The sequence below is a fragment of the Taudactylus pleione genome, unplaced genomic scaffold, assembly GCF_031769625.1.
Source record: "Taudactylus pleione unplaced genomic scaffold, aTauple2 ptg000186l, whole genome shotgun sequence".
NCBI classification, from domain to species: domain Eukaryota; kingdom Metazoa; phylum Chordata; class Amphibia; order Anura; family Myobatrachidae; genus Taudactylus; species Taudactylus pleione.
Window position 1 is genome coordinate 8466048 of NW_028284588.1, and position 26752 is coordinate 8492799.

Here is a 26752-nt window from a genome sequence, read left to right on the forward strand (position 1 = left end):
GCGCACGCGCAGCGGCCGCACTGCCTGTGCGCAAGCCCCAGAGCGACAGAGTTTACACATGTTATACACGCTTATATGCAATATCCATGTTTTTCACCCATTCAGAACACTTGGGTGTGGAGTTTATATGTTCTCCTTTTATTGTAGGTGGTAATTTTAGATCTGTTTCTTTGCTTTCCCATATTTTTTTCACATGTGGGTTTATTCCCACATCTCTTATATCTTATAGTTCATGTTTTACACTAGGAGCTGACTGCACTCACAGTGCACTGCTTTGCACATCAATGTATGCATTTTTCTCTGTTGTCACATCCCCCCCGATGCGCTGGGGGCACCAGACTCATCAAGTCTATGTTGTGCCTGAGCGACCGGCACAGGGCGATGCGTCATCACGTTAGTGACGTTATCGCGCTCACATCGGAGTGCTCGGAGCGCGCACGAGGATGATGTCAGACTCTGGCTCCCAGCAGCTTGGAGCACAACACCGCACCAATCACATTAGACATGCTGTTATATAGGTATGTACACTTGTTGTTCTTGTTGTGGTCTTGATAAAAGTCGAGTCCGACTGAAACGTTGAACAGTTGTCAGTTTGATTCTTGTATCTACCAGACCTGTGAGTGCCGCCTTTCTTTTTTCAATATATACAAAAAGACTATATAAAAAGACAGGACTCCTACACCAAATTTAAAATAACTTTAAAGGTCTAGAGCTGGCTACCACTTTGTTGAGATCTGGAGATCATTCAAGATATGGTGGATACTTTGGTTTAGTCCCCCTACTTTTTTATACTTTTACAATGGGTGGCTCACTTCACTTTTCTGGGGGCTTTCATCATTAAAAATTCTTCCCCTAGGTCTCCTGTAAAACAGTTCCCCTATGGCGACCAGGTCTACCAACTTTTTAAGAGTGACTAAGGAATAATGCACTCTACAACTGGGAAACGCAATATTCTGAGCTAAAAATGCTATGGACTCGTTTTTTGACAATCTCTCCTAATATACAATATACTCAAAAGTATGTGGATATCACTTCTAATTAATGTGTCCAGCCACAACCATTGCCAACAGGTACATAAAATCATAAAGCCAAGGTTGAACATTAACAGTAGAACAGGTTGTATTGCTCAGTGACTTTCAATAAAGCACTGTCATAGAATGCCATCTTTTAAACTAGTCAGTTTGTCAGATTTCTGCCCTACTAGATCTGACTCAGTCTACTGTAAGTTCTGTTATTGTGAAGTGGAAATTTCTAGGAGCAAAAACAGCTCAGACATGAAGCAGCAGGCCACAAAACAGGACATCTATATATGTTTGCAACTCTCACTACCAAGCTTCAAAAAGGCCTCTGAAAGCAACATTAGCACAAGAACTGTTCTTCGACAGCTTTATGGATTGGTTTTCCATGGCCTAGCAACCACACACAAGCCTCAGATCAACATGTGCAATGCAATGCATAGCACCACCATGGGACTGTGCAGCAGAGAAGGAACGTTTCTTGGGTTAAGGCAGTGGTTCTCAAACTTTCTCAGTTCATGGCACCGTAACTGGTTTTGAGTTTTTCCATGGCACCCCTAGGCCAAGGGTTAGAGAAAAGATATAAAATGTCTAGCAACAGAATGTTTCCTTTCTCCCAAAGCAATTGGCAGATTGATAAACGATCTATAATGAAGCCTGACCAGACTTACAGACTTTATGGCTGCACCCTTCAGGAGGGGGCAGCCAGGAGGGGGCAGCCAGGGCTAGGTGACCTGGGAGCTAACAGCTGAGAGAAGGCTGAAAACACTTATTTCTGTCTGCTGTTTTACCTGTGGGCCAAATCTGTAATGGACTGAGCCATAACCTTCACCCTGAAAGGCATCTCTAAAGCCGGAAAACCCTCAAACTTTTTGAGCTGAGTATTTCAGCCCTGTATGCTATAAAAAGGGCATCCAGATCTGTGCCTCCATCTGGAATTGTGTTAGAACACTTTGAACATAAATAATGAAAAAGCCTGAGCAGTCCCCAGCTTCACTTCAGGATGCTTACTCGCCATGCAGACACAGATAAGAGGGATAACCTCTTAATACTCTAAAGAGAAATAAGAAATATAAAATAACTTTTCCCCCCAAAATTGAAGCTCAATCACTAAAGTTAGTTTAAACTTAATCTTAATATTTAAAGCAGAAATTTGCTCCCCTGTCTGCAACAAAAATGATAACAGTACAATTTAAGAAAAAAAAAACCCTTCTGAAAAAATATGAAAATATTAGCAGAGCCAAGCAGCCTTTTCCAAAGACAACCCCAGTGACATTCACAAAACAACCTGCAGCTAGCCCACTCCTCATGTTCAGCCACACACTGGCTTGAGGACTTTTACATGTCCCTGCTCCCTGCTTCCCCAACCAAGATGGCCACCCCCATCTGCCATTTTCAACAAAAAAAACATACACATACATTTATACATACATATAGGTGAGAGAGAAAGAGAGAATTGCAGCTTATACTGTAAGCTATTGTGCGGTTTCCTCTAAGTAACCTTGGAAACTGTAGTATATAATGGTTATAATAAAAGTACTGATACACACCTGTGGAAGTTGCTTTGCTATGTCCCCACCAACGAACACAGCTTCCAGGTAAATCCAGAGGTTCTGTACTGTGAGCCAATTCTCAATGATCTCTGTTGTGTTGGACAGTTTCTGCACCCACTGTTGTATGGTTGGCTTAAATGGTGCATTATATCTATTTCAAGCAAAGCATTGAGAATTAATTACGTTCTGGAATTCTGCACATAATAAATAGTGTAAAAGATACTTCGGGTCTCATGTAGAGTTGGCCATGTGTCAGTTATTGTGCCGTGAATAATATATACATTTAAATACCACACACTATAATACATCCGTATCTAGATTTTACCTATACACTTGCGTCCGCTTAAGCTTAGGAGAGGCAGAACGGGGGCAGGTAATTGTAAGCTGAGGAATACCTCTTGTGGGTACTGAGGAGGGCTGGTATTTATTATTATTATCCTTTATTTATATGAAGCCTCAAGGGGTTCTTACAAAGCGCATAAACAGAAGTAGTGCAAACATAACAAGAAAAATGTATTAAGTAACTCAATGACCATCAGTAACACTGCCCAGTCACCTCAGATTGGATATTAGAGTACTAACCTCTCCAGATGATACTACTTAAATGATTTCTGTTGCAGCTAAACTATACTATAGTAATGGCAATCCATTTAAATTACTTGCCACTGTCATTTGTAGTACTGCATGAAAGCAAAATATACCCATTTCAATTTAAAAGGCAGAAACAACGTATGTGCTTGTAATTGTAATGCCATTTTATAGGAAAAATTAGACTTTTGCATTCATAAAAGTACCCAGACACTTTGCTATAGACACTTCTTTAAATCACAAAAATATTAAGGGCAAACAAAACTTTTGCGCAAAACTGGATATAAGCAGCCTTTGAAAACATCTTGTTGAAGGAAACACCAACTTCACAGGCTAATAAAGAAAATAAAATTATGTAAGTGAAAAGGAATGGCGCGAATGCCTCAGATGGATAAAGAATATATATGTATCCCAATCAAGGATAAAGGAGAGAACAACATTTATTTAAAACATATATATATATTCCATAAAATCAAGATGACATAAATATCAAGATGACATAAATATTGGGGTAACCAGAAAACAGCTTTAGACAAGGCTGCGGTGGGCTTGATGCATGTAGTCCATGTGGACTACATGCTACAGGAGAACCTTTGACTATCAGTAAGCCAGGACACTTTACATTCTCTGCGGTGGTGCTGAGCTTCATTGTTGGATTTTGCTTTGTTTGCAACAAGCCCACCGCAGCCTTGTCTAATGGTGAGAAGCGGATTTCTGGTTACCCCAATATTTATGTCATCTTGATTTTATGTAATATATATGTTTTAAATAAATGTTGTTCTCTCCTGTATCCTTGATTGGGATACATATATTATCTTTATCCATCTGAGGTATTAGCGCCATTCCTTTTCATAGACACTTCTTTACAAAAACTTTCTGTTCAACAGATCAAACAACAGGATGGTATTACTAGATGACCTAACATGGCTGTAAACACAAACAGTAAATTTGCAGGGAGGTAAATCACAAAGATACATACTGTCACACCATGGGGATTGTAACATTGAAATGTGTTCCGAGCCTACATGTAGTAATGTTATATGATTTTATATGACTTTTTTCAAATTAGATAATTTGTCAATTTACATAGAATTATGCACACTGAAAGCTTCTGTACCACAGATCAGCCACTCTTTCAAGATAGACAGAAAACTGAGGCATCACAATTAAATGGCTTAACCAAAATATAGAGGCAATGCCATGTTAATGACCTGCAAATTACCTGAAAACATTTGTTTTTGGAAAGAGAAAGAAACTCATTTCATATAGAGTTGAGAAAATGAATGTCAGCATGCTTACTTTCTAATATTTCAAGTTTCTCAAAAGCACTGACTACATATGTGTATACAAATCAGAGGTGTCACAGCGTCATCAGCATTAATGTCAGTGTGTGCAATCTCTCCGCTGGCATTAACTGGGCCATTGTTCAGCTGCTGTAAGAAATTTAGCACGTTGAGAGCTATACAATTTTCCTTTCTCCGTTTGTCAACTTTGAAGCTATTTAATTCAAAAGAATGGATCCACATTTAAGACAATCTTCCTGATGCTACAAAAGTCTGCAATGTATCATCTTTTTTTTTCATCTTTTGAATGAAAGTGTAAAAAAGATTAGATTGGAAATATTAAACCTGGAAAAGTATAGGAAAAACACAAAAAGAAATTGTGCAGACAAGTGGGAATATGTCTTACCTTTAAAGGAAAGGCAAACATTATGAAATATGGAGCGCGCGGCCTCCATGCATGCTCCTTCCTTGAAGCATTCTACTTTACCAAGATGGCAACCAGTTGGTCTTCTGTGTATGTGCGGTGCCATCTTATTGTAAGTATGGCTGTACCAGTATTGACTACACTTCAATAAACCCGGCACCAGGTTAAGCACCTGGACTGTTTAGTGTATCTCGCATTCTGCTGGTATTACTTGTTAACTCTGCATACCACTGCCAAATAGCACACACATATCAAAAGAAAAAAACATTTTTGAAATGAAGCATATGGTGAATGTGCTTCATCACATGGACAAATCAGCATACTTGTTTTACTAGACTAACTTGGTACTAGTGTACATTGCCAGCTTCAAAGTGGTTACTGCCATGAATACCATGGCACTGCTTGTGTATACAGAACAGCAACTAGAGATGAGTGGTTCGGATTCTGAGAGATCCGAAAACACCAGAACTTGGGGTATCTGAATGGATCCGGACTCCTAGCTCTGGTCTTTCCACCAAGTTTCAAGGGAATGACGGAACTTGCGTATTTGGATTGCAAGAAAGGAAAAAGCAAAGGAGTCTGTACACAAAAACACTTCTCAGATGTTCAGATCCGCCAAGAGTGGTTCGTAGGAGGTAAATTAACAGTAATTGACCAACTAATAGAAAAACTGATACCCCCTTGGAATTGTGAAGAGTTGATGGTGCTTCTTAGAGTCAAATATAGGATATCTTCGATGTAGAGAAAAGTGACTCTTCGCTAGGGGCACTCCTAATATTTGTTATGTGATGATATGGCATGTTTAAAATTTAACCTTTAATAATATATCAATTAAAATAAGGTGGGAGAATGAAGAACAATATTATGTATTAAATACACATGAGGCTGGGCAGATTAAATAATTCACAATTGTCTTCAATAAAAAATTCTGGACAGAAGTCCTGATGTGTATTCATTTGCTGTGAATACTTATGAATTCAAATAGTGATTGTATTTCAATGATATGAGTGGCATATATATCTTGGTAGGGAAATTTATTTTCTCTTTAATTTTTCTTAGGTAGAAAAGCTCCACTCACTCACAAAATAGTATAGCTCTCAACTTGTATTAGGTATAGTGCCTATCAAGTAGACTGTGGGTGGTCCATTGTTCAGAAGTGTCTATACATGTGATGCTAAGATTGTGCAAATATTTAAAAATACAAAATGTTTAAAAAAACAAAATGAGAACCAGCAGTGACACAGATCTTCAAAGTCAGTCACAAAACAATTATTATAAGGATACAGTTGAAAGGTGAAGAATTCATTACCCATAACCACTGGGTACAAAATCGGTATCCACTACCCGATTAAACAGAGCGACAGAATGATAACAACATCAGTATCGTTAACTTGTTTGTTAATCGGGCAGCTTAATGTCAAAAACGACCAATGATGCGCACTCCCGCTGGTCGTTTTTGACATCTATCATCGCCCGAACATGTTGGTCAGTCTGAGATGATTGGCCATGTTCGGGGATGAGGGAGGGGTGCCTACACTGAACGACTGATCATTCAGTGTAGGCACAGCACAGACTGTGAAACGACTGCACGATTATAATGTCGTAATCGTGCAGTCGTTTCACAGTCTGCTAGTGGATGTGTCCCTTTAGAGTCCTCTACAGTTTTACATTTCAGTTTTTTGGATGGCATATAAGCAGGGCCGGATTAGTAATGGGGCTGATGGAACTTCAGCTCCAGGCCCACCATAAAAATAGGCCCACAGAAGCAGCTGCTGAGTATGCTGCTGTAGACAGGAATTTCTTTTTCCGTCTACAGCAGCCTGTGAGAGGCCGCCCGAGGCCCCGCCCCCCGCCAGCGCACCCATCTCCCCCGCTTGCAAATAGCTCAGAAGCCGAATGCATACACATGATGGCATCGCATGGAGGGCTTCACTAGCCCTCCCAGCGCCGCTGACGTGCAGTGACCCGGCGGCAACACCGCCACCGCGCCACAAGACGTCACTTTCCATAGGTGACGTTCCATAGGTGCTGTCTGCCTGCCGCCACAGCACCCTGAAGTAGCCCAGCCCACCTGGCCCCGGCTATGTACACCAAGACAGGCAGGCTCAGCAGCAAAGCAGCTCCGCATGAAGATGGCCTGGCAGCAGCAGTCTTAAGGTAAGGTGCTTGTCAGTCCTGCTGGCCTGGCTGCCTGGCTGCTGATGTATAGTAGTGTACATTTTACGCATAATGCAGGGCAGCCAGTTAGCTATGAACGTTTAATAATTATATATAAATATATATTTTGAGTAAACTTCAAATATTTCTATGTACACATATTTATTATATATATATATCGTGTATGTATTCATATATATATATATATATATACATACACATATATATATATATATACTGTGTATGTATATATATATATATATATATAATTTTGTATTTACTGTGTGTGTGTATATTTACATATAATATAACGAATGAGTTATATATATTTCATAGTTTCACATGCTGTATACATATGTATATATATATATATTATATACTCATATTTATTTTATATATATACACATATATATATATATATATATATATATAGTATATAATTAAAAAATATATTTTATACATATAGTCAGCATGTTTAATTTTTGGATGTCTGAAACAACGGCAAATACTAGCGTAATATTTTAATGGGATAGGAAGGGCAGGTGCAAGATTCACATTTTTGCTAAATACCCACACTGGGCCAACAATGGCACAGCAGGATCCCATTCACATTCTTTGTTTAGAGCTCACTTGTAGTGTGGATGCTCCATGTTGCCGAATCTGGTGAGACCTTTGTCGTCATCACGTACGATGTAGCAGCGTCATGGTAGGTCCGGTGTGGGTATTAGGTATTATGCCTGTATGCATTCTGCCGAATCTTGCACCTGTATATTATCTATTTATCTATCTTATGAGACCGCAGTCCTCTTTATTCCTGTGGAACAAATGTTTGCAGTCATGGTTCACATATATTATCTTTATTTAATATTTGACAATATGCATATTAAGTAATATGCAGATCACATATATTTTAGTTTTATTAAATTTTTTTGATATTACATATTTTTTTATTTTCATGTTCTACACTTTTTACTTTACTTACTTTTTCAGGTATGCTTCTGTTAAAGCACTTTATTAATAACATTTTTTGCATTCTATTACTAAACCATAGTTTGTGTTTTTGGTTTTTTTTATAGAACCGGTGGTGTATGCTTCATATAATTTAATACGGGTGGGAGACTGATATGGTTGAATATGGGTGGGTAGCAATACTACATGATGCTTGCCACACCCCATGGCACAGACCACACACCCATATCAGTAGTCACACCCCCTACGGCAGCACACAATAGGCCCTTCATAAATTTCAGCTCCAGGCCCATGATGATCTTAATCTGGCACTGCATATAAGAGTCCCTCACTCATGATCAGATGCCTTTTCACACAGGAGAGTGCATGGAGAGGGTATGGCCGTATGGACTGAAGTTGTGCTTCAATAAACGCCATTAAAGGGAGTTGTAGGTAGTTGGAGTGGATGGGAAGGGTGTAAAAAACTGCAGGTATCTTTCAGGATCAGACACACTAGCTAGCAACTGCAATCTGGCTACTATCACTGGGTGTTTGATTGTCAGACACTAGCAGCAATAGCAACTACAATCTGCAAACAGGCTCTTGTGTATGTTTGTTAGACAACTTGAAGTGAGCTACACTTACAGATGTAGCCAGCCTCATCTTTGCCGCAATAAGACCGCACGTGCGCACACATCGCAGCAAAGCGCAGCATTTGCCAGGCTGCGAGCACTCACAGCCAGCAATTACCCCATTGAAGTCTAGGTGTGCGTGTGCATACACATGTGCATGCCATAGACGCAAGCACGCTAGTAGCGCCATTCATGCTCATCGCGGGATAGAGGAGCGTGGCTACATCTGTACTTACAATTGTTTTTCACAAAAATATCAATCTACACTGCAGTATATATTGTGTATGACAGAAGAGGCAGTGTGATTTCAAGTAAAAAAAATACTGTGCTCTGCCTAAGTGACCTGCACCCCAAGGAAGACATATTTTCCAGTTTAAAAAAAAATAAATAAATCTGAAGTCTTTTATAATTCAGTTTAGATCATATTTCAATGGAAGATTGTGTGGTTTTGAGAGATAACATATATTACTGCACTTATTGGATGTGGTGTCCCCGTCAGTAGCACCTAAATAATAAAAGTGGAAAAAAAAATTTGTGTGTGTGGTGTTTAAAAAAAATTCACAAGTGTTTCAATTCAATTTAGATATTTACAGTGAAGATTACTATACTTACTGGGTGTTGTGGGCCTGTCCGCTGCACCCCAAAAGTCTTTTACTAAAACTGCATGGTAAAGGTAATAGTCCCTCATTTCCCTATCTCATTGTACGTTCACTTGGTGTTGTGTTAGGAAGGTGAAAGGGTAAGAAGGAAAAAAGGGTAAGAAGGGCACTCCATATCTAAACAATGTTTGACAATCTTTAATAAAACATCACCTCTAACTATGAAGGGAAAAGTTACTGCTGAAAAATGCAAAATTGTCAACATACCATATGTCAGAATCTGTAAATTGTTTAAGCTCGGTATTGGGACCACTGGGCTAGACTAGTTGGTGCTGGATTTATTGAAGTTAGGTGGTTGTATGATGGTTTACCACAATCAGTTATACCAACAGGATAAACTGAACAGGAAGGCAACAGTTTAAATATTAGGCTGTGGAAATGGTATGCTACCCTGCTAAGGTAACACTGACTGAAACCTAGAACACAGATATATGAGTAGTACACAATGGAATCGGTATGTAATGCCAGCAGTCAGGAAGCCTTCTGTCAAAATACCGACAGCAGCATTCCGATGGTTGGTATCCTGACAGGGGTTGGGTAAGTATACTTACCCTCCCCCCTTCTCCCCCTAACCCTCACTTCTTGTAGCCTAACCCTAACCCCTTGGTTTTAGTGCCTAAGTCTCCCCCCTTCGTGCCTAGCCCTAACCCTCCCCCCTTAGTGCATAACCCTAACCCCCCCCTAGGGGTGCCTAACCTTAACCAGCCCCCCAAAAAAACTAAATCCTCGCTATGCTACCTAAACATAACCCTCCCCCACCCCAGACTTACCTGGTTAGGGTGTCTATCTGTGTTCCGGCGTCAGTATTAAGATAGGCGTCGCATTTCAATGCCTATCTTAGGTCCCGTGTCGGACTTTCAGCGTCGGGATTCAGACCGGCAGCATGCCGTCCGCCAGTCTGATAACTACATCGCGTACACAATGTAGGTGGTGTGTCAGGAACACAGAGGATGAGTTTAGTCAGCAAAATACACACTAAGAGCTATGTGCACTCTGCAAACAGTAATAGTATTGAATGCTGGAGACTGCAGGCTGTGTCAGGTACACAAATGTATCAGTGGTGCTAAATATAGATGAAGTGTCAGGAACACTGGAAATGAGTTCAGTCCATATACTGTAGTACACACTATAGATAAGTGCACTCTGCTGATTATGCCCATATATAATGCTGATACCCTGCAGGCTGAGAAAAGTACTGCAGACTGTAGTTGGTGCCATAAATTGGTGTAAGCAGAATGTAGTTGGTACTGCATGTTGGTATACTGTATATGCAAGCTGCAACTGGAACTGCACACTGATATATGCAGGCTGAAGCTGCACACTGCATGCTGTAACTGCATGCTGGGATATGCAGGCTGCAACTGGAACTGTATGCTGGTATATACAGGCTGATGCAGAGACGCAACCTGGTGTTTGATTAGGACTGAGGGCCCGATTCAGACCCGCTTGCTAGATGCGTTCGCGCGCTGCCAAAGTATGCAAATCCCTTGATCGCACAGCAAGGCATTAGCACGTGCGCTATGTCTTGGCGTGCGATCGTGGTGTGTATTTAGATGCCCACCAGCCGGTCTTAAGACATCCTCTTTCCCACGTCTTCTCCAGGAAGTGTATGCAACAATTGGTAACATCGGACCCATACACAGCACTTGCGACTGACCATACTCTACCGCCAAGCACTGCGAGTGCTACAGTGTGTAACTCAACCACTTGACGTGTACTATGACGCTGCGTCTTAATTATGCACGCCTCTGAAACGTTGTTAAGATACTCAGACATGCCTGCGTTCGTACCACCACACCCCGGTTTTCATCGATCATCCCCTGTCACCACCCACAAAGGGCTTGTCCTGTCACCCATTCTAGCGATCTGGCTATGCACTGTGACTTATATGCATGCAAACATTGCAAACATCAGCAGGCTACGTGCGAACGCAGCCTAGCAAGCGGGTCTGAATCGGACCCTGAGCACCAAACTGAAGGTGGAAGCAAAAGGAGACAAGTGCTTTTTTTTTATTTCATTTCATCCCTCTGGTATGTGACTGTCTCATCTTGCTTATTGCACCGATATTCTGCATAGAACCTCATGCTTGCAATCGTGTGTGGATTCAAATGTATGTGACTGTCTCATCTTGCTTATTGCACCGATATTCTGCATAGAACCTCATGCTTGCAATCGTGTGTGGGTTCAAATGTATGTGACTGTATCTCTTGCATAGTTTTTTTTTTTTCTCTTCCTGTATAGTCTGTATTGGTCAGTGAAGCATAGTTTATGGTATATATCTGGCCTGGTTTTTGCTCCAACTCAGAGCAAGTTATCTCCTTTGATCAGCAAGCCAATTGAGTCAGTTGTAGCCTGTCTTAATCAAGGGTTACCACTCCTTATATTCAGTCTAGGGGCAGCTGGGGCTGTTTGCAGCTGGGGTTAAAAACACCAAGTGTTAAATGCACAAAGTGTGATTACATAACAGTTAATCAAACAGTTGAACAAACATTGACCAACATCTTAGGTAATTTCAAATTAAGATACCATTACTTAAAATTTGTCTAAAAAAAACAAACCTAAAACTCACCATGTACTACACATTTCTTTTTTACAAATCCCTCCTTTGTATTTTCTCTAAGGATATAACATCCCTAACTCTCCCTGCATCTCCCCTCTCTGGGCACACTGCCGCCCTATTGAGTCACTCACCTCCTCTAAAAACTAATGAGATTTCTTTTCATCAAAAATTGACAATTACAGCCTCATTGTGTCACTATAAAAATTTTTTACACACCTACAACTATATGTACTTCTCCATTCTTCTGCTTTTATTATCTGGTGACATATCACCAAATCCAGGCCCCACACACGGACAGCGGATATACTATGGAATAAATATCCTGCAAACCTCACATGTCTCCCATCACCCTCCAAATCAATAAATGTGCCTTATAGAATTCACACTTGATCACAACTTATTATTTTACATCTGAACATCTCTTTACAATAACTACTTTTACCAATTTCTACATTTACTTGAGACTGCTGGTTTATACGTTAACCAAACTCTCTAAATAGCCCTTCACGAAGTGGCTTCAGCTACCTGTCAGACTTCACGTAAACTGATATAACAGCCATGGCTTTCCACAGACACCTACAAAAACTGCCTCTTAAAGTAGAATGTCAGTGGCATAAATCTTAATTCAAATGACTTCCACACATGCTGTAAAATAGGAATCCACCCATCTGTCATCCTAACCCTCTGTCCCATGCTCACTGTCTACCCCATCCGTGTCACCCCTGTCTGTTTGCCCATCCCCTCTAGAATGTAAGCTCTCACGAGCAGGGCCCTCTTTCCTCTTGTGCTTATCCTTTCTTTACTTATATTATCTGCTCTATACTCAAAAGCACCTAACCCGTGACTTTTGCCATCCTGCTTCTGTTGCAGCAGTGTTTATATACCATGTACTTGTATTGCATTGTCTTAAACTGTATGACACTGTTTTCTTGTTCTGCTCAACTGTCTATGTACTATGTCTATGTACTATGTTTGTGCACTATGTTTATGTACTATGTAAGGCGCTGCGGAACCCTTGTGGCGCCATATAAATAAAGGATAATAATAATAATAATAATAATAAAAGTGCTCTCAGCTGGAAGCTGAAGAGCACAGGAGCACTAGCAGGAGAAAGAGGAGTCTTTGAGCTGGGCCTGGTTCATGAAATACGATTCAGCACTGGGCTGGCACATCCAGGGGACACACTTGACGGGGTTTCCAGTCCACAGCATTAACCAGCCCCCATCTAATTATCCCAGGCCGGGGATTCTTTGGGAAGATGGGACACCCCTCCCCCAAGTAAAGCCCAGGGCTATCCCTTGCACCACTGGGTCGGAGGGTGCAGGGTTGATATGTGTAAAAATAAGATTTAAAGTAATATTGTCCTTTACAGTAGGACTACTGGTTCCAGCAAGTCTGTTCTGCCTGCTGGCACTTGGTGAATCACAAGTACCAGCACGCTCGGGCATTAAGGGCCTGCTGGTACCTATAGTTCCCCTGTAAAGGAAAAATAATGGTAGTATACATAAAGCGACTGTATTATTTTATTACACATTCAATCACTCAGTGGGGGCGATCCATGTTTTTATCTGGTGCTATGTTGTTTTTAAGGCACCCGAAGGGGTAATTCAATTGTTGCTCCGTTCGGGTGCAACATTCGCCAGTGCTGGCATTTCTGCTCACATCCTCAGGAGGGTACGAGCAAAAATGTGCGACAGACCCGTGGTTAGGGCGCCCAAAACAGCAGTTTGGCCGCCCCTAACCAGAACTTTAAACGGGTTTAGCCGATTTACACGGCTAAACCCCATATAATAGGGCGTGAAACCTGTGATAATAAATGGGTGCGTAGAACAGTGGACGTCCCTTGATTATCATGGCTGAATTAACAATTGAATAGCCCCCTACTCGCACACACTCACCCCTACTCACACTACATACTTACCTACTCCCTTGCGTTGGTCAGTCCCATTGTCCAGTAGGCACTCATACATAAGAAAATTAAAAATGCAACCTGTACCAGTCAGACATACTGTACATATAGCTCTGCTTCTGAATGTGGCAGGACCCACGTGTGTTCCTGCACTTGGAGCCCTGCCAGCCGCTTATGGAGGTTATGTGGATGGTTCTGGAATTTGATAAGCTATTCAGTAACACGAACCAATACAGACAGTGACAAATCTGGGGAGGATAGGCATATTTTAGTATCATTTGCATGTAGATGATACTGAAATCCGAAAGAGCGCATATAAGTTAGCTAAGAGATGTGGTATAAATTGATAAAAACATGTCACATAGTGATTATCATTACTATGCTTCCATACAATGGATGTGAATAGTGATGGTGACATTATGAATATTTGGAAACTATTATGGAAAAAAAAAAAAATTATCTCATCCAACCCTAATTTATGGAAATACTAATAGGCTCCCTCTAGTAATGAGACTCTTTTATATTTCCCCTAACTGACTATGATGAGTACAGATAGTCAGTTGCTGATTTCAGCTTTTCCTCCTTCAGTAGCTCCAGCTTCTCAGCTCTCTTCTGGAGGTCACAGCAGCAGAATACATCACGTTCTGTACAGACACTTGTTGTCACAGGCGTTGATGCTCTGTGTCTTGCAAGACCATTTTGGATAATCTGCTTCTCATGCAGATGTTTAGGCCCAATTTCCCTCAGTTTCTCCAAACACAGATACAGAGTATGTAACACTGATTACATACTCAGCTGTGACAGACAAATCAGCCCCCACTAATATAGCAAGTAATGCTTATGTAGCTTCTGGTGACCATTGCTCAGTTTGCATTTGAAAACTCACATTTGGAAGCTTGGTTTAATATTTTTTCCATGTTCCCAGGGGTGTATCTATAATGGGTGCTAGGTGTGCGGTGCACACAGGCCCCCGGGTACAGGGGGGCCCACACTGCACACCCTGCATCCATATTATTCAAAGCTTACCGCATTGGATCTATCAGCACTGCTCAAAACTTCGGAAAATGCCAGCCGTGGCCAGATTCCGTCACTTTGCGCATGCACTGTGAGGTAATCACCAGAAAAATGACAGCCGCACCATTTACTCGAGTGCCCATAGTCTACTGATAATGCGGTGGCCGGTAAGTCGCATTAGTCTGCTGCTGGTCGCCGGGGTGAGAGGAGGGGGCTGCTGACGGGGAATGCACACGGGTCCCCTCCTCTCTTAAGACGCCCCTGCATGTTCCCTATTACTTTTTCTAATAGTAGTAGTAATAATAATAATAATTTAATGCTTTATCTTCCATTAAATAGTATTCCACCTACAATCAGCTTTAGTGGTGATTTGCTGGTTGGAGATGTTTGTTATTAAGGTATTAATTTATTATTATTATATTTTTCTACTAGGCTTTTACTTTTAGGCTAATAGTTCTTGATTAATGAATACATTCTATATGGTCATATAGTTTTATTAAACTGCAATCCTGTCTGCCACATTCTGTCATAGATATGCTGCAATATTTAAACTGCCATGTCTTTGTGCTGCTGCTCTGTCACTTAGAGCCTCATTCAGAGGCGGTCGTAGGATGCAAGCGGTCGCTCAGAAACAGGGTGGGCGCTTGCATCCTGAACGGCCGCCTCCATGTCGGTCGTTAACCCACAGCCTAACATCCACAGCTCTAACGACCGCTAAGGGAGATGGTCGCGATGGTCAAGTCCATCGCGACCATCTGGGCTTACGACGAGACCCTAGGGTAGGGTCTCGTCAACCTTAAGCCCCAGGGAGCTTCCTGCTCTGTTTGAGCAGGAAGCTCCCCACTGACATCACTGATGATGTCAGTGGGGACGCCCAAAAAATGGCAAGCGTTCCGAAAGGAACGCCTCCGTTTGGCTGGGCACGCCCCCTGCCCGCCCAGCAAACGGAGCGTGCTGTCTATCAACATCGACAGCTCGCTCCGTCTGCTTCGAGCCCGCTAACGACGGGTGATCCGTCGTTAGCTGCGCTCGCGCATACGCACGACGGAGCAGTCTCCATCGTGCGCATGCCCTGTGGACCAACATCGAGTCGTTTGCGAGCGCTCAGTGCTCGCGACCGACTCTGAATAAGGTCCTTAGTGTAGCCAACCAGGTCGCTGCAGCCTTTGGCCAATATTGGTGAAAACAATATTGTGAGCTGCGAGGTGGCCAAAGTTCACTGGAGTTGACTGGAAAATGAATGTTATCAATGTTAGTAATACTGTAGGAACAAGAACAGGTCCAAATTACATGATTTTAGCTGTTATTATCAATTGTTAATGAATCCAGATACAAAACCAAAACATTTGAGGATAGTTTTGCCAAAACCAGAACACGACGATGATTTAGAACCAAAACTAAATCCAAAACACAGGGGTCTGCGTACATCTCTAAAAGCAACAGAACTATTTTTATCCCCTACACTTAGTTAAACTACCTTTAGCACTTTCCTATTCCTTCTTTCTGTTGCATTCTGTCAATATACATGCCTATCAACTTCTGTCACTTTACTTAAAAGTGTTTCATGATGAACTGCATAACAACTGAGGAAAGATAAACACACATCGAACATAGGGGTAGCATTTTTTTTGTTGTCACAATTTGTATGACATTGCCTTTACAAGCCCTTGCAATTATAACCTAAGACCCTCAATTAGTTTGAGGAAAATAAGAATTCTCAGTGACAGGTGTTCTAGTGACAGAGCCATTGGCTAAATTTGTGGTGAAGCATTTCACTGGCCCCTGTCATGCCCTCACAACTTTGTATACTGATGCTATACAACAGTGATGTGTAACACATTTTTCAAGGGCCTCACCTTTAGTTCTTCGTCCCCCAAGGGTGCCAAATATTATTTTTGTTGAAAAGCACCAGATTACATTATGCAACCAACGTGTTTGGCTAGTCAGTAATCATTCCTTCCTGGGCTAATCTGCTATGCAGACTGTGTGATTGCACTGCATCCAATCTGCAGTATATACTTTCCTAGGAAACATTTTACCCCATTCATATATTGTGAAAGAATATTAATGGTAATACTGACTCAACCACTGAATGACCACTCGCATGCTCCATAAACAAATGAAAGATCCTGAGACATGACATATTGGAAATGCGGTTTACCTGTTACTCATAATAGAACCTAACACCATGAGACTGTCTTCCATAAGTGCGATCTTCTCAGAGGTGTCCGACCCCTTCAGCAGCAGTTCTCCTCTTGACTTGAACTGGGTAAAGTTGAACACGTGGGCACTCCATTCATTGATGACATTTTTCAGTTTTGCTTCAATGTCTTTTTCTTTTACAGCGCTGATACATATATCCTATAAAACACAGAAATGGAGATAGACACTTTTTACACACTTCTTGAAAGTATTACTGATAAATACAAAGCTGTTAAACATCTTCACAATTAAAAGTGTAGGGGAAGTTAAACAATTTTATGAACTGCAGCAAAACTAAAGACAAAAATAAAACATTTGGGTGGGGCACTCTTTTAGTTGAATTTGCTATCTAAAACACAACTTTTATTATAAAATGAAATTAAAAAGCTATATCAGTCTCCAAAATATATAAAATGGTCAAATCCTGTAGTACCAGCTATAGTTTAAGCACAAGTTACTGTTCAGGGAACTGGCCCCACTGGCCTCCAGGCCTTCTGTTCTGGCTTGACTGACACAGCCCCACCTGTATCCTCTGGGCAACAGATATGTGTGGTCACACCCCTTTTTAAACTTGTTTGGGCGAGCCCCACCATTCCAGCATAGATTTAGTGGTTCTCCACTGCCACCCAGCTTCATTCTACCACAATATATATAAATAAATAAATATACATATACAGAAAGGGTTGATGGCATTGTTTTTTTTAATTTTGATAAACACATTCTGAAACTTTCTAAGTGTGTTTTGGTTCATAATGACAAAACAAATGCATTGGTTCTATGAATAACATTGAAGTACAGGTACCCTGGCTGTGGACTGTGAGCTCTCTGCCATTTAAGGCTAGTAGGCAGAGCCGCCATCACGGGGGGACTGCCGGGCCTGGAGTCCCGGGCCCGGACACTGGCAGAATGGGAGGGGGCCCGCACTACTCAATTACTGGAGGGCCTCCTACTCGAACCTGGGAACCCCCGCTGATGGTCGATTCCCCCTCCATTCTGATTGCAATGGAGGTGGAGCCAATGCGGCAAGCTCCGCCCCCAAACAACCGTGAATCGCAGCATTTCGGAGGGGACGGGACCTAATGATGCGAAGTGCGCGCCCCCATTAGCAACCTGCTGTTTCATTGGAAGTGTAAGTAAGTATGTATGTATTTTATCACGGGTATGTGTCTGTACGTGAAATAGAGTGTATATATGTGTTTGTATGTTATTGTGTACAGTAGAGATGAGCGGGTTCGGATCTAAGAGATCTGAACACACCCGAATTTTGTAGATCCGAGTCGGATCCAAGCCGGCTCAGAGTTTCCCGCCTGACTCGGATCTCTCAAATCGAGGCAAAACCATAGAGACGAAATCTTGCGGCTCGCAAGCTTTCGTCTCTATATATAAGGGAAACGGCAGGCGCCATTTCACTCCGGCTGTGGAAACTGAACAGGGAAGGTGGGTAGTGTAGGGCTGGGGAGAGGTGCTGTGCTGTCTGCTGTGTCCTGGGCTGGTGCTGCTGATCCATTCTGGGCTGGTGCTGTCTGCTGTGTCCATCTGGGCTGTTGCTGATCCATCTGGGCTGGTGCTGTGCTGTCTGGTGCATCCATCTGGGCTGGTGCTGAACCATCTGGGCTGGTGCTGTGCTGTCTGGTGCTGGTACTGTGCTGTCTGGTGTTTCCTGGGCTGGTGCTGTGCTGTCTGCTGTATCCATCTGGGCTGTTCCTGATCCATCTGGGCTGGTGCTGTGCTGTCTGCTGCATCCAACTGGGCTGGTGCTGAACCATCTGGGCTGGTGCTGTGCTGTCTGGTGCTGGTACTGTGCTGTCTGCTGTGTCCTGGGCTGGTGCTGTGCTGTCTGCTGTATCCATCTGGGCTGTTCCTGATCCATCTGGGCTGGTGCTGTGCTATCTGCTGTGTCCAACTGGGCTGGTGCTGAACCATCTGGGCTGGTGCTGTGCTGTCTGCTGCGTCCATCTGGGCCCAAGTTCTGGTGCCCCCCCCCCCAAAAAAAAATATATATTGTCAATTTATTACTTTTTGTCTAATATATATTTGTCTGTGTGTGTGTGCATGTTAGGCTTAACCGCACAAGATACAGCAAGTCAGCAATGCAACCTATTGCTGCCTGACTGCAGTCGTCATCAATCTGTGCTCTGGGCCCAAGTTCTGGAGCTGAAATTTTTTTTTTTTTGTTTAAATTGTCTTTTTTTGTCTAATAATTGTCTGTGCGTGTTAGGCTTAGCCGCACAAGATCTAGCAAGTCGGCAACGCAACCTAGTGCTGCCCGAATCCAGTCGTCATCAATCTATGCTCTTGGTCCAATTCCTGGACCAGAAAAATTCTAAAAAAAGATTGTCTTTTTTGTCTAATTTTTTTCTGTGTGCGCACGACTGCACATGTGTGAATTCTGTAACCGCACCTTGGCTACACTATTGGTGTTTGTGACACTGCTTCAAGGACTGCATAAAATATGGAGGGCTGTCACATGACAGGAGAGCAAGGCCAAATACCACATGTTGTAGCTGCCACAAGCAGTGCAAGGCCGTCAACTTCCTCATCCTCTATGAAGGCCCATGCCCCAGGGCTTGAAAGGAAATTTGCCTTTAGGTAAACATAAAATTGGCAATATGCTATTCACTACACGAAGTGGCAAGGAAAGGATAAGACCTTGGCCTTTCTTTAAGAAGACTGCTGGTTCTGATTCTGATAGCCCTTCGGTAAAAACAACTGAGCCCTGTGCCCTGAGAAATCGAAATCACAAATACCCGAGGAGAGTGCAAGTGTGTCCGCGGTTGTCATGTGTGAGCCAGACCTAAATACTAGTGTACTGGAGGATCCTCCAAGTTCCAACATTTGTGTGCCCTCTGTAAATGTGGGGAAGGGCAGTCAACATTTTGCAGATGTAGTCATCGAGGATGCTTCTGTGGAATTGCACATGGAGGAGGAGGATATTTTGGTAGTTGAAGGTGCTAAGGATGATGAGGATGTTGATGATGAAGATGTTGGTGATGAGGATGTTGATGCCGTGGATGTCCTTTGTGTAAGTAAGGCAACAGCTGTTGCCCATGGATTGAAAAAGCCAAAGCCCATTGTTGTCATGCCGGGACAAAAGACAAAAAAATCGACTTCTCACGTGTGGAATTATTTCCACCCCAATCCGGACAACAGTTGTCAACAACATGTGACAATTGCCAAGCAAGAGTGAGTAGAGGGAGGGACCTAAACCACCTAGGAACCTCCTCCTTGTTAAGTCACTTGGAGCGCATTCATCAAATATCAAAGTGTATGTCGCCAAGTTCCAAAACTCAAAACGTAACAAGTCCAGTGTCACCTACCTGCTCCCTCTCTGTGAGATCCAAGCGCCTTCCATCTCCACCACCAATGCCTGCATCATCAACATCCTCATTTGTCATCGGGAGTAGTCTGCTGCATCCAATGTTGGTATTCGAAGCATGATTGACTCCTCTCCTATCCGTGATTCCTCAGAAGGATCCTTGATGACTACGCCTGTTGCTGCTGCTGTTGCTGTGAGTGGATCTTCATCCCAGAAGGAGACCATCAGGAAGACTACTTGTAGCATATCTTCCCAAAAAAAAAACTATTAAACAATCGTTTGCAAGGGCAAACAAGTATGACAGCAATCACCCATTTGCACAGCAGATTACTGACGCCATAACAGCTATGCTGGTATTAGATGTGCGTCCAGTATCTGCCATTACTGCAGTGGGTTTTTAACAGTTAATTAAGGTCCTGTGTCCTCGCTACAAGATCCCTTCTAGATACCACTTCGCTAGAACAGCAATTCCAAGTCTGTACAAGGACATTAAAAAAAACCTTATTAATGTCCTCAGAAATACCGTTGTACCCACTGTCCACTTGACCACTGATATGTGGACAAGCGGGACAGGGCAAACAAAGGATTACATGACTGACAGCCCACTGGGTAGGTGTATTGCCTACAATAGCAACAGCAGCAGCAACATCTACCAAAAGACAGCTGATATAGAGGCAGGCTACTCTTTGTATAACTGGTTTCACTAAGAGGCATACCGCTGAGAACCTCTTAGAAAAACTCAGGGAATTCATTCCTAAATGGCTTACCCCACTTGGACTCTCCTCGGGATTTGTGATTTCGGACAATGCCACCAAAATTGTGAGAGCATTACATGTGGGAGAATTCCAACATGTCCCATATTTTGCTCACACAATTAATTTGGTGGTGCAACGTTTTTTAAAAACTGACACGGTCGTGCAGGAGATGCTCTCGGTGGCCTGCAAATTATCCGGACATTTTAGACATTTGGTGACCGCTTGTTGAAGATTGCATGACCAGCAGGTACTGTTAAATTTGCCCTGCCATCAGCTGAAGCAAGAGGTAGTAACTCAGTGAAATTCTACCCTCTATATGCTTCAGCGGATGGAGGAAAAGCAAAAGGCCATCCAGGACTGTACAACGGCCTATGACATAGGCCGTGGAGGGGGAATGCACCTTACTCAAGCGCATTGGAGAATCATTTCCGTGTTGTGCAAGGTTCTCAAACCCTTTGAACTTGCCACACGTGAAGTTAGTTCAGACACTGCCAGCTTGAGTCAGGTCATTCCCCTCATCAGACTTTGGCAAAAACAGCTGGAGAAACTGAAGGAGGAGGTGAAATGGAGCATGATTTTTTTTCCAACAGACCCAAATCTAAAACTGTGCAAAGAGCTGTTGGTAAAAAAATTGTCAGCTGCAGCCGCATGTGAAACGCCATCATCTCCTCCTTCAGTTTCTGCAGCTGCCAGGAAAAAACTAAGTTTTCTTACAGAATGCCTGCTGGTCATGCAGATCGTTCACCAAAAAATGGCATCTGGTCGGGCCTGAGAGAACTGCCTACTAGTGACATGAGTTCTACCGTGACTAAGTGAGATACGGTCTCCATTCACAGAATGGTGGAGGACTATTTCAGAGATACCATCCTAATAGACAGTCCCTTTCAGTACTGGCAGGAAAAAGAGGCAATTTGGAGTCCCATACACAAACTGGCTTTGCATTACTTAAGTTGCCCACCCTCCAATGTGTTCCCTCCAGAGTTCTCAGTGCAGCTAGCAAACTTGTCAGTGATCGGCGTAGGAGGTTACTTCCTCAAAATGTTGAATTGATGATGTTCATTAAAATGAATTACAAATTCCATGAGGAAGACCTGTACCAACAATTACATAAAAAAATAACAGAGGTGTCAATGGTGGATTCCACCGGGGACAAATTAATATTGTGTGAAGGAGAGGATGTACACACTGATGGGGATGACGAGGACGATGACAACTTGTCATGTAAAGCCAGTTTGTGTATGGAATCATTTTAATTTCCATTTCCAATGCACATTGGCAGCTTGTTTTATGGGGTTCCAAACAAACCAATCATTTCAGCCACAATTGGTAGTCCTTGTTGCTGAAATGATTGGTTTGTTAAACTGTCCTGTTTCGTATACAACATAAAGGTGGGTGGGAGGGCCCAAGGACTATTCCATCTTGCACCTTTTTCCTTTCCATTATGTGCTGGTTGGGGCATTGCTGCCTGACATTTTAAATTAATGATATGGTTGGTTTAGGAACCAATGATTTATTTTTAAATTAATTTATTATCAATTTTACAGCCTGGGGCTGTACCAATGGATTTCTTTTTATTAATTATTCAGCTAGGGGCTGCTCCCAATTAATTGTTTTTTAATTAAATTATTATCAATTTTACAGCCAGGGACCGCACCCAATGAATTGTTTTTTAATTAATTTATTATCAATTTAACATCCAGGGGCTGCAGCAAATATCAACTATCAATTACCCTCAAGGGTATACCAACCATCATCTTTGCACAATCCTCAACTCTATTAATAATTATAGGAATCAGTTCTGAGCCAGCAAGCTGGATGCAACCTTTTGGCACTTTAACTAGATGAAAAAATCAATATTGTGAGCTGTGAGGTGGTCAAAATTGACTGTAAACGAGTGGAAATAAATGTTATTGAGGTTAATAATACTGTAGTAAAACAAAAAGCCCATTTTATGTGATTTTAGCTGTTTTTTTATTTTTTAAGAAAAAATCCAGATCCAAAACCAAAACATGAAAACAAAACACGGAGGTGAGGTTTTGGCAAAACCAATCCAGATCTAAAACCAGGGGAGATCCAAATCCAAAACTCAGGGGGTCAGCGCACATCTCTAGTGTACAGTATATGTCATGTGTATGTATGTGTTAGTGTGGATATGTGTGTTAGTGTATGTATACTGTAAATGTGTTAGTGTGTATACTGTATATGTGTTACTGTGGGTATATATGTGTATGTATGTGCTAATGTGTATATATGTGTGTTATATATAATATATACATGTTTGCTATATACTATATATATATATATTATAAACACACACACGCATATATATCTCTATATATATACATATATATATATCTCTATCTATCAATAATATACATAGCTCTATCCATCTATATATATATATATATATATATATACATACACATTATATATATATATATATATATATATATATATATATATATATTTTAGAAACACCCCACAAAAAAAATATCCTGTTTTTGCCCCTGCCCTTGTTCAATAAAAAATGTTTTCCCCTTTAGAGTCAGCGAGTGACTTCACAACGTCACTCCACACCTCTGGAAGGAAGAGGTCAGAGGAGCTGCAGAGTGTGAGGAGCAGTGCCAGCCAGACCTGGAGAAGAAGCCAGAAGAAAGGAGCATTCTTCTAGGCAATAAGGGGAGTCATGAGACTTAGCGGCAGTGGGGGGGGGGTCCCGGGCCTCACAATTTCTGATGGGAGCCCTGCTAGTAGGATCTGTAAAGGGTGGAGCAACGACTTGGGTATACTGTATATTGCTCCAACTACAGAAGCAGTAAGTAATCAAAGCATTTAGTCCACTTATTCAAGGAAAACAAATGCGAAGGCCCGCTGCACAGGTATATTGTATCATTGGGTTTGAGAGAAACTCCTCCCAGCATTGTTATCTTGAAATTCTAGAAGGGATGTAGTCATTAGGTGGACATTCATAATGTTGACACCACAATGTTGACAGTTAACACAATGTATTTTGCAGATAATAGTTATAAGGCAGTGTCATATGCTGACAAGTTCTAAGAAATCTGAAGTGCAAAGAATAATATTAAAAAGAACCATATTATGTTACTTAGCCTTGAAGCACACAAAGCTTTTGATTCGGTAGCTTGGCCGCATCTTTTTGCTAATCTGAAAAAGAGGGGTTTTGATCCTCTGTTCATTGAATTGATAAGAAATATTTATTATTTACCTCTAAGACTTTATTAATAAATGGAGTATGAGGGGATCCGATAAATATATAGAGGAACTCGTCAAGGTTGCCCTCTCTCCCCTTTGTTGTTTAATTTGTGTATTGATCCTCTGTTTCGGATCCTTCAAGCTTGGTCACAATTCTGGGGGATTAAGGTGGGGGAAGCAGTGATTAAACTATTCGCTTTTGCAGATGATCTGCTACTTTATAGTGATAATCCTGAGTCATCATTCGGGAAGATTATGGCCCTCATTCAGAGGCACTCGCACAAAGCAAACGCTTGTTCTGAATGAGGGCGGCCGCTTGAATTTTTAAGTGCGGCCTCCTGGTCGCTAGCTAAGTGTGGGTTACCACCCACAGCTTTAGCGACTGACCAGGTTGATTATCGCGATGGTCATGACCATCGCGACCATCGGGGCTTGCAACGAGACCCTAAGGCTGGGTCTCGGCAACCGCAAGCCCCAGGGAGCTTCCTGCTCTGATCGAGCAGGAAGCTCCCCACTGACATCACTGCTGATGTCAGTGTGGCCACCCACAAAACAGCAGGCGTTCCTTAAGGAACGCCTCCGTTTGTGAAACCATCCCCCCCTGCCATGCCTACAAAATGGGCCGAGCTGTCGATCAACATCGACAGCCGGCCCTTTTGTAGTGAGCTCCAGAGCAAGAGAATTTGTCTCTTGCTCCGGAGCTTGTGCACGTGCGCAGGGCCTAAACATCGACCCGGTTGCGAGCACTCAGCGCTTGCGACCGGGACTGAATGAGGGCCTATGTCCCAACTTTTTGATTTTGGGAAGATTTTGAGGTATGTGGTGAATTTTTCTAAGTCTGGAGGACTCTATCTGCATGCACATAAACAAGTCCTTTGCTGGGGTCATCACTTGCTGGAGAGGTGGACTCAGCAAAGCAGACCATCATCCAAGTAATTGTTTATTTGACCATTGCTGAGCAGAATTTTTTGATACAATCAGAAGTCATGATACATTGTAACAATGAGTTAACTGGAGTTACCATCGATTAAAGATACAGTGAATTGGTTCTGCTCTGATGAATAGCAATATTAAAGCTGTCATAGAAACATCGCTGTTGATATACATGATACACTGATCCTAACTCGGGGAACAAGCGCTATTAGAGCCGCGGCAATTGCCGTTTACATGCTAATAAACCCCAGGGATTAGCTACGTTACAAAGAATAGCCGTCTGATTCTAAGCTGTATGAAGCAGGCATTCTAATGTGTTCACTACCAATACACATCTAGCTGCTGAACATTAGGTCTATACTGAAGAAGAGGGTAATAATAACCCAAATACACTATGTAGTGACTATATATAGTTAAAACATAAACGTATACCACAGAAGCAGTATATCATGTGTATGTGTGAAGTGTCTGTCATGACATTCAATTAACCTTATATACAGCGAAGCAGACCATCCACAAAGTAATTGTTTATTTGATCATTGCTGAGCAGATTTTATTGATACAATCACAAGAGTCATGATACGTTGTAACAATGAGTTAACTGGAGTTACCATCGATTAAAGATACAGTGAATTGTCTCTGTTCTGATGAATAGCAATATTAAAGCTACATAATAAATGAGCAGTAATTTGTACTTTATGCAGCGTTTAATCAGAATATATACTGATAATATAAATCACTAACTCAGCGGCCTCATTATAAATTTTATTTTTCACTTTTCCTACTTTTTGCACTATATTCTATGTTTTAATTATAAATGTTATAGAATAAATTTCCATTTTAATAAATATTAAATAAAAGTTATTTTTTATTATTTTTCTATGTTGCTTCTGTAACATCAATAACACTGGAGCTGAGCACCTGCCCTTGAATACCCGAGAGTGCACCAGATAGTCTCACATCTTTTTTCTCTTTTTATTTAAGTATTTTAAGTGAGCAGGGTAGCACCTTTTTCTACATTTATTTTCCGTTAAAAACAGAAAGAAAAGGATCAACAATAATAGTTGAACATCCATATAGAGATTCAGTAGAAAGGGTAAGATCAAATAGATATATTAGTATAAGGATCGGTGCGGATTCTTTTCATATTCTTTAATCTGAGGTGGACTAGGACTAATATTGAGTACTTGGGAATTCAGCTTCCAAAAGATCCATCTGAATTATATAAGCTTAACTTCACAAATGCGATTTCATATATAACTAAGGAATTGGAGGACTGGAAACACCTGTGTCCATCTTATATGGGCAGAGCTAATCTTATTAAGATAGTAAGCTCTCCAAGGCTGCTATATTTGTTTCAGGCTCTTCCTCTTCTCTTAACCCAGAAGGATCTCCTATTGTTGAATTCACTTTTTAGGAAATTTATTTGAAGATCCAAACCCCCACGTATTGGGCTGATTAAATTACAGCAGACCAAGGTAAATGGAAGCATTAACTTTCCTCACATTTTAAACTATAACCATGCGGCTCAAATAAGATATCTTCATGACCAAGACCTTTATGACAATTCATCAAAGGAGGGCCAATTTT

At 41.7% G+C, this 26752-nt stretch overlaps 1 protein-coding gene across 1 annotated transcript in view; it reads right to left on the reverse strand.

Moving 5' to 3' along the window:
* LOC148519646 (dynein axonemal heavy chain 5-like) overlaps positions 1-26752 on the reverse strand; it is a 449515-nt gene that overhangs the window by 281403 nt on the left and 141360 nt on the right. The window contains exons 34-35 of the mRNA XM_088476296.1: positions 16905-17104; positions 2567-2720 (exon numbers count right to left, since the gene is read on the reverse strand). Of these exons, the coding sequence (XP_088332422.1) occupies positions 2567-2720; positions 16905-17104 (354 nt within the window). The remainder of the gene's footprint in view (positions 1-2566; positions 2721-16904; positions 17105-26752) is intronic.